Here is a 9493-nt window from a genome sequence, read left to right on the forward strand (position 1 = left end):
ATTTTTTAAAATCCGAATTGACTATCTTAGCAAACTCGGATTTCCCATCTGAAATCCGAAATCCGGGCGGATAGTTAGTTCAGATATCCGAGCAGAAGCCAAAATCACCTTCAATGGCAAAAATCAGAGAGAGAGAGAGAGAGAGAGAGAGAGAGAGAGAGAGAGAGAGAGAGAGAGAGACCTCCGAAAGGGTTTTTTGCCATTTATAGAGACTTTTGGAAGCATTTTAAGCCATTTTCAGGTCACTTCTGGTTTTGTATCCGGATATCCAAATCCGGCAGGATACTGAGGTCGGATATCCGATTTGGATCCGGATTGGAAAATTATAAACTTGGATATCCGACCCGGATCGGATATCTGGGTATCCGGATCCGAATTAGATCCAGTGAAAAGTGGTATCCGAGCAGCACTGCGTAAGGGAAGCCAGTATGTCATAAAACCCTAACCCGATCCCTGCTCATAATTGACATCCCAAAAGTCCCACACCTTGCGGAAATTGGCCTCTCTCTCATGGACCAGTGCTGTCAGGTGTTCCACTGACCTAACCCACCTCTGTGTGAGTCTGTGGACTCAATCTTCAACCCTGGGGGGAGACCTCCTTTTCCAGAAGGAAGCAATTGACAACTGGGTGGCCGTCATTGTGTGGTTTAACATCCTTTGGGTATGGGATCTGAGACCTGCTTTTGGCCTCCCTAAAAGGTAGGTCCAAGGATCTAGGGCCACATGTTTTAAAATGACCTTGTAGATCAAAGCCTGAACAGATTTCCAGAATTCCTGTGCCCGTGGGCAGAACCAAAAAATATGTTCCATTGAGCCCTCCTCCCCACATAACCTTCAGCATCGGTCTCATGTTTCAAACCGATGGAGTCTGTGTGGAGTCATATGCCAGTGGAACATAATCTTACATATAGTCTCCTTTATTTGAGTGCGCATTTTCAAGCATTATGGCATATTTCCTCCCAATCAAGTAAGTTCCAAGATAGTTTAAGTTTGGTTTCCCACGCCACCATATACTTATGTTTAACAAAAGTAGAGGGGTATGAGATTGACAAAACAGAATAGAGTCTGGAAAGCATAAGCAACACCTGACCAGACTCCAATAATATAGTCTCTATCACTTTTTAAGAGATTTCCCTACTTTCTCTTTGGACAGGAAGTGATAGAAATTCTCACAGATGGAAACAGCAGAAAGCAATACAAATCTAACAGAGGTTCTATCCCCTTATAACCCTATCAATTCTAAAACAAAACAAAACACAGACATAAGCACAGGATAAATATAAAGTCTCTAAGCAGATTTGTTTCAAAAGGGACCTGAATACAGTAATGCCAATACTCCACACTGATATGCTATTATTTTGATTGTGCAGTAAAATTGTCTACTTACAGTATGCAGCTGAATTTTAAGCATGAGCAGTAAAAGTAGAAATACATTTAAACATAACCAATGTAGTACTGTAAACCATATTTAAAACAAACATTTAAGCAAAACTCACCCCATTTTTATCAAAGGCTCTAAACATATGTTCCACGTAGTCTGCTGCCTCTTGGTTATCTGTCACACCGAAAAAACGTTTAAATTCATGCATAAAAAGCGTTCCGCTAGGACATTCGACCACAAATTTCTTATACCACTCCTGCAGTTCTGCCACATCAATCTCTACCCTGTTAGACTCCTCACTTAGGTGCTGGCCCATTGTAAGAAAATCCTGGTGTAGCAATTGCTTCTGTCTTTAAGGTTTATTTACTGAGTAACAATCCAGCTTCTTCTTCTCTTGTCTTTAACTACGAACCATAAAAAGTGTGCTGTCAGCCTGTCACCCATGTGACTTGTTTTCCCACCTCCACAAACTGCGCTCTGAATGTATCTTCTGTTGTTGTCTCATGAAACAATCAAAGCAAACTACACTTTGTACAATAGGCCCTCTGTTGAGGAAAACCCCTACTTCACCAATAAATGAAAGAACGAAAAAGAGAAAAAAATCTTAAATTCCCATGCTAATTTTTTCTTTTATCCAATAAAGGTACAGTTAAATATGTCCAAGATTTGTCCAAGGTTGAAAATGTTTAATTAACTAGTAGTAAGTGTTCTTGCTTGAAAAAGGCAGACTTACTTTACCTTAAAGTGGCACTGGCATGTATTTAATAATATATTCTCTTTTGCCTTTGGTGATCCAAGTCCTGTTATTGTCACCCATCATTCAAAAGATAATGGATGACTACAAAATAAGAATCTGCAAGAGTCGGGAATTACCATAAACCATGTTCTCTTCTTCTATATTCTTATGCAGCTCACTAGTTCTGTGAAGTGGATGAGGTGAGGTGACAGCATTAGACTAGCTAACTCATGTGCTGGCTGAACCAGATAAGAAGATCTAAGATCATTAGAAGAATCTCATAAAGACCTAGATGTTGTCAAGCCTGTGTCAAAGGCACAATACAGCCTGCAACTGTATAACACAATAATAAAAAGGAGTGCATGTACAATGGCTACTTTAAAATAGTTATATTTCATCACTGAAATGAATATAGCATCAACATATTACACATCACTTTACAGAACGTAAATTATTCACGTCTACCTCTGTCCATAACAAAACACATTGCCCCCCCCCCCCCCCCCCCGCAATAATCTAGCCCTTAACTGTACAATATTTGGTAAATCAGGTAAATGCTTGATATTTTCCTGAAACTGATGACTTACTTGGTCTACCCCCTTGCACCAGTTATCATGAACAAGAGCTGAGCAGAAATCCTAGAAAGATATTGCTGTTTCAGAGCAGGTACAGAGATGAGAAACAAAATTGATTAGAGGGATGGAATGTCAGGAAAGTTTAGATAAACTGGGCTTATTTAGTCTGGAAAAAAAAACGCCTTAGTGGAAATCTAATTAACATGTATAAATACATCAGAGGGCAATATAAAAGTTTAGCAGATTAGCTTTTTGTCCCTAGGCTTTTGCAAAGGACTAGGGGACATGGTCTGTGCATGAAGGAAAAAGTTTTAGCCATTTATTTAGTAAAGAGGTTTTTAATTCTATATCTGCGTTTAAGTGGGGCTTAGATGCTTTCCTTGCTTTGAAAGACATCCATGGCTGTAATTACTAATTAAATACCCAATGGTGTTGATTCATTTTATCTTGCCATCTGGAGTCGGGAAGGATTTTTTTCCCTTTTGGGGCTAATTGGACCATGTCTTGTAAGGGTTTTTCACCTTCCTCTGGATCAACAGGAATATGTGAGGGTGCAGGCTAGTGTTGTACTTTATTTTTTTGGGTTGAACTCAATGAAGGTATGTCTTTTTTCAACCCAAATAACTATGTAAAACGGCACTGCTTTGCAAAGGCCCATAATTTATGGTGTGCGTAAAGTGGGTGTCTGCCTGGTGTACTACAGCAACAAAAGGAGGAGAGGCAGCAGCAGGACCCCCCAAAATACGGGAGCAGATGCTGAATGTCTCCATGAGGCCTGCGACTGTCACCTTATAGAACACCCTATGAATATAGAGCTGCATGCATAGTTTGCTAAAGGTGTCAACTCACCTGTCTGCCCAGCATGTTCCGTCTTCCTCCAGCCTGGCATCTTTGATCTCTATCAGTGTTCCAGTGACCCACCAAGCTACTTTTGGTGGGGTCCGTTAAAAATGGCGCCAGTTATCGTAGTTAAAAAACGGCGCCCCATAGAGAACCACTATCGCTAGTTATTTTTCGTTTTTGACAGCTAAAAAACGGCGCCGGCTTTAAAAACGATATTTATCGTTTATATTTGTATTGCTCCCAAACGATAATTTTCGTTTTAACCCTTGCTTTGCTGCCGTTTTGAAAATATCTGCCCACCGGCTTTAATGTTTAATAGCAAAGCCCCCTTAAAAGCTAAAAACACCAAATTTGCAGGGAATGTTAAGAAGAAAATTGTGAACAAGAGGAAATTTTTTTTTTTCAAAAAGACCTTATAGTTTTTGAGAAAATCGATTTTGAATATTCTTCTTCTGACCGTGGGAAAATTAAACGCCCGCCGACTTTAGCGGTTTATAGCAAAGCCCCTTTAAATGCCAGAAACACCAAATGTGTAGGGAATGTTAAGAAAAATAGTGGGAACACGAAGAAAAAAAAATTGTTCAAAAAGACCTTATAGTTTTTGAGAAAATCGATCTTAAATCTTCAAAGGAAATGTAACTATTTAAATCGCGTACTGACATTCCCGTGGAAACTTTTTCCGCCGACTTTAGCAGTTAATAGCAAAGTCCCCTTAAATCCTAGCAACACCAAATTTGCAGGATATGTTAAAAAGATACTGGAAAACAATATTTAAAAAAAAAATTGAATTTTTTTTTTTTTTTTTTTAAATTAAAATTTTTGGGTTATGTTCAGAGTGTGGGAAAAGTTTTGAAAAAAATGACGTGGGGTCCCCCCTCCCGAGCCTCTGTAACCCCTTGTCTCCCATGCAGGCTGGGATAGCCAGAATGCGGAGCCCCGGCCGACTGGGGCTTCGCACCCTGAGCTATACCAGCCCGCATGGTCCATGGTATGGGGGGGCTTCGGGGGGGAGGGGCGGCCAAGCCTTCCCCTCCCCCCCTGAGCCCTTGTCCAATCCATGGACAAGGGGCTCTTCCCCACCTCCGGTGCCCCAGGAGGAGGTGGGGGGGACGACTCCCTGGGGGGGGTTCATGGTGGCATCTGGGAGTCCCCTTTAAGAAGGGGAACCCAGATGCCCACCCCCCTCCCAGGAGAAATGAGTATAGGGGTGCAGGAGTACCCCTTACCCATTTCCATAAAGGGTTAAATGAAATAAAAACACAACAACGAGAAAAGTCCTTTAATGTTCTAAATTAACCAGAAATACTTACCTGTACCTTTAAGAAAAAAATCCCATGTCAATTAGGTCCCACGACAGTATCCTCCATCTTGCGACCTTCTGTTACATGTTGATTGAAGATCTCCGCCGCCCCGACGCCACACACGCCGCCTCCGCCACCGCACTGCTCTTAGCTATACTTAGTATAGCTAAGAGCAAAAAGCATCTTTAAATTTTAGCTCCAATGGTCCCCATTGGTTCCTTAACAGACCAATGGGGATCAGGAGGATCCCCATTGGTCGATAAGGAACCAATGGGGAGCCTTGGAGCCAAAATTTAAAGATGCTTTTTGTTCTCAGCTATACTTAGTATAGCTGAGAGTTGCGTCTATGCATCTATACAGACGCATTAGCGCTAGCTGCCGCTGCCCTCCCTGCCTCTCCCCACCTGTCACCCTCACCCATGCTGGCACCCATGGGTGCATTGGGTGCCAGCATGGGTGAGGGTGACAGGTGGGGGGAGGCAGGGAGGGCAGCGGCAGCTAGCGCTAATGCGTCTGTATAGACGCATAGACGCAACTCTCAGCTATACTTAGTATAGCTGAGAGCAGTGCGGCGGAGGCGGCGTGTGTGGCGTCGGGGCAGCGGAGATCTTCAATCAACATGTATCAGAAGATCGCAAGATAGAGGATACTGTCGTGGGACCTGATTGGCGTGGGATTTTTTCTTAAAGGTACAGGTAAGTATTTGTGGTTAATTTAGAACATTAAAGGACTTTTTTCGTTGTTGCGTTTTTATTTCATTTAACCCTTTGTGGAAATGGGTAAGGGGTACTCCTGCACCCTTATACTCATTTCTCCTGGGAGGGGGGTGGGCATCTGGGGGTCCCCTTCTTAAAGGGGACTCCCAGATGCCACCATGAACCCCCCCCCAGGGAGTCGTCGCCCCCGCCTCCACCTGGGGCAAGGGAGGCGGGGAAGAGCCCCTTGTCCATGGATTGGACAAGGGGCTCCGGGGGGGAGGGGGAGGCTTGGCCGCCCCTCCCCCCCGGAGCCCCCCCATACCATGGACCATGCGGGCTGGTATAGCTCAGGGTGCGAAGCCCCAGTCGGCCGGGGCTCCGCATTCTGGCTATCCCAGCCTGCATGGGAGACAAGGGGTTACAGAGGCTCGGGAGGGGGGACCCCACGTCATTTTTTTTTTAAAATTTGCTATCAATTTTTTTTTTAATCTTCTGAATGTGGGAAATAAATTTTTAAAAAAAACGACGTGGGGTCCCCCCCTCCCGAGCCTCTGTAACCCCTTGTCTCCCATGCAGGCTGGGATAGCCAGAATGCGGAGCCCCGGCCGACTGGGGCTTCACACCCTGAGCTATACCAGCCCGCATGGTCCATGGTATGGGGGGGCTCTGGGGGGAGGGGCGGCCAAGCCTCCCCCCCCCCGGAGCCCTTGTCCAATCCATGGACAAGGGGCTCTTCCCCACCTCCGGTGCCCCAGGAGGAGGTGGGGGCGACGACTCCCTGGGGGGGGTTCATGGTGGCATCTGGGAGTCCCCTTTAAGAAGGGGACCCACAGATGCCCACCCCCCTCCCAGGAGAAATGAGTATAGGGGTGCAGGAGTACCCCTTACCCATTTCCACAAAGGGTTAAATGAAATAAAAACACAACCACGAGAAAAGTCCTTTAATGTTCTAAATTAACCCTAAATACTTACCTGTACCTTTAAGAAAAAATCCCACGCCAATCAGGTCCCACGACAGTATCCTCTATCTTGCGATCTTCTGATACATGTTGATTGAAGATCTCCGCCGCCCCGACGCCACACACGCCGCCTCCGCCGCACTGCTCTCAGCTATACTAAGTATAGCTGAGAGTTGCGTCTATGCGTCTATACAGACGCATTAGCGCTAGCTGCCGCTGCCCTACCTGCCTCCCCCCACCTGTCACCCTCACCCATGCTGGCAGTGGCACCCAATGCACCCATGGGTGCCAGCATGGGTGAGGGTGACAGGTGGGGGGAGGCAGGGAGGGCAGCGGCAGCTAGCGCTAATGCGTCTATATAGATGCATAGACGCAACTCTCAGCTATACTAAGTATAGCTGAGAACAAAAAGCATCTTTAAATTTTGGCTCCAAGGCTCCCCATTGGTTCCTTATCGACCAATGGGGATCCTCCTGATCCCCATTGGTCTGTTAAGGAACCAATGGGGACCATTGGAGCTAAAATTTAAAGATGCTTTTTGCTCTTAGCTATACTAAGTATAGCTAAGAGCAGTGCGGTGGCGGAGGCGGCGTGTGTGGCGTCGGGGCGGCGGAGATCTTCAATCAACATGTAACTGAAGGTCGCAAGATGGAGGATACTGTTGTGGGACCTAATTGACGTGGGATTTTTTTCTTAAAGGTACAGGTAAGTATTTCTGGTTAATTTAGAACATTAAAGGACTTTTCTCGTTGTTGTGTTTTTATTTCATTTAACCCTTTATGGAAATGGGTAAGGGGTACTCCTGCACCCCTATACTCATTTCTCCTGGGAGGGGGGCAGGCATCTGGGTTCCCCTTCTTAAAGGGGACTCCCAGATGCCACCATGAACCCCCCCCCCCAGGGAGTCGTCCCCCCCACCTCCTCCTGGGGCACCGGAGGTGGGGAAGAGCCCCTTGTCCATGGATTGGACAAGGGCTCCGGGGGGGAGGGGAAGGCTTGGCCGCCCCTCCCCCCCGAAGCCCCCCCATACCATGGACCATGCGGGCTGGTATAGCTCAGGGTGCGAAGCCCCAGTCGGCCGGGGCTCCGCATTCTGGCTATCCCAGCCTGCATGGGAGACAAGGGGTTACAGAGGCTCGCGAGGGGGGACCCCACGTCATTTTTTTCAAAACTTTTCCCACACTCTGAACATAACCCAAAAATTTTAATTTAAAAAAAAAAAAAAAAATTTCAATTTTTTTTTAAATATTGTTTTCCAGTATCTTTTTAACATATCCTGCAAATTTGGTGTTGCTAGGATTTAAGGGGACTTTGCTATTAACTGCTAAAGTCGGCGGAAAAAGTTTCCACGGGAATGTCAGTACGCGATTTAAATAGTTACATTTCCTTTGAAGATTTAAGGTCGATTTTCTCAAAAACTATAAGGTCTTTTTGAACAATTTTTTTTTCTTCGTGTTCCCACTATTTTTCTTAACATTCCCTACACATTTGGTGTTTCTGGCCTTTAAAGGGGCTTTGCTATTAACCGCTAAAGTCGGCGGGCGTTTAATTTTCCCACAGTCAGAAGAAGAATATTCAAAATCGATTTTCTCAAAAACTATAAGGTCTTTTTGAAAAAAAAATTTTTTCCTCTTGTTCACAATTTTCTTCTTAACATTCCCTGCAAATTTGGTGTTTTTAGCTTTTAAGGGGGCTTTGCTATTAAACATTAAAGCCGGCGGGCAGATATTTTCAAAACGGCAGCAAAGCAGGGGTTAAAACGATAAATATCGTTCAGGCAGGACCAAAAAAAAAAAAAAAAAAAACAGTTTTAAAACGATAAATTTCGTTCTGCACTATTTTAACCTTTAAAACGATAAATATCGTTTTAAACATATAGCGGGCAGAAGGGGGCGCCATTTTTTTGCCGGCGCCATTTTTCACTAGACGCACTTTTGGTATGTAGGAAGAACCAGGCTATTTAATTTTCATACCGGGCAAGGGCTGGGACACCAAGCTACTTAATACTGAAGCACCCTTGACTACTTAAAGTGTACCTGTAGTGAAGAGGTGCTTACTTCAGGAGGGGGAAGCTTCTGGATCCTAAAGAGGCTTCTGCCATCCTCCTCATCAGAGGGGATCCAGCCCTGGCTCCTCCAAAAAGCTCTTTGTTGGTGCTTGTCCGTGGTGCGCATATGAGCACTAGCGGCTCCCCGTTTGGGGCAGCGGAAATAGCAGAGCTAATATTCAGGCTACTAGTGGAGAGCCTCTAATGTGCCTGTAAATATTATTGCTCCTGTTGGCACTGGGGTTCCAGTGCTGGAATGAGCTGCTTGAGGAGGATGGGGGAAGCCTCATTAGGATCTAGAAGCTCCTCCCGTTAGGTAAGTACCTACCAGGGAGGCACACCAGGTTCTTAATTAACCTCCCTGGCGGTAAACCCCGACCTGAGCTCAGGTTAGGAAAAAAAAGCTGCGAGCGGTAAGCCCGAGCTCAGGGCGGGGTAGCTGATTACCTGCTCTCCTGCAATGCCACAAGGCTGTGGCTGTGAAGCAGGTAACATCTCTCTGCTCTCTCTCCCTCCTGGAGATCAGCATCATCTGCAGCACAAACCATCATCTGCAGCACGAGAACCATCATCTGTAGCACAGAACAAGTACGATGGTGGCGCGCACAGACGCAGCGGCTTCATGCTACCCACATAGGTGCTCTCTTCTATCAATTTTCTTCCTACTGACCTTCACTGTCTCACAAGCAAAAGCAAGCATCCACTACAAGCGCCAGGAGTTCTTCAGATCGGATCAAGCAGCACAGGAGATTACTTTAACACGGAATCAATACCGCAGGAGATTCTCAGATCACCGGGACTTTTGTTAACCACTGCTATCCTCAGAAATAGACGAGGCAGAAAGCGAAGCAAGAGGAAACAAAAGAGAGGTAAGCGATCAGGACTGCTAACTAGACTGAGAGCTACTCCACATAAAACCCCTCTTCCTAGCGCACTTCTTGCAAATGTGAGAT

At 45.4% G+C, this 9493-nt stretch overlaps 1 protein-coding gene across 1 annotated transcript in view; it reads right to left on the reverse strand.

Annotated features, from left to right (window-relative positions):
- Positions 1-2345, reverse strand: part of GUCA1B (guanylate cyclase activator 1B) — a 333757-nt gene extending 331412 nt beyond the window's left edge. The window contains exon 1 of the mRNA XM_068269753.1: positions 1497-2345. Within this exon, the coding sequence (XP_068125854.1) occupies positions 1497-1697 (201 nt within the window). The 5' untranslated portion in view covers positions 1698-2345. The remainder of the gene's footprint in view (positions 1-1496) is intronic.
- Between the last annotated feature and the right edge of the window lie 7148 nt (positions 2346-9493).

This window comes from Hyperolius riggenbachi, chromosome 2 (assembly GCF_040937935.1).
Source record: "Hyperolius riggenbachi isolate aHypRig1 chromosome 2, aHypRig1.pri, whole genome shotgun sequence".
Lineage (NCBI taxonomy): Eukaryota > Metazoa > Chordata > Amphibia > Anura > Hyperoliidae > Hyperolius > Hyperolius riggenbachi.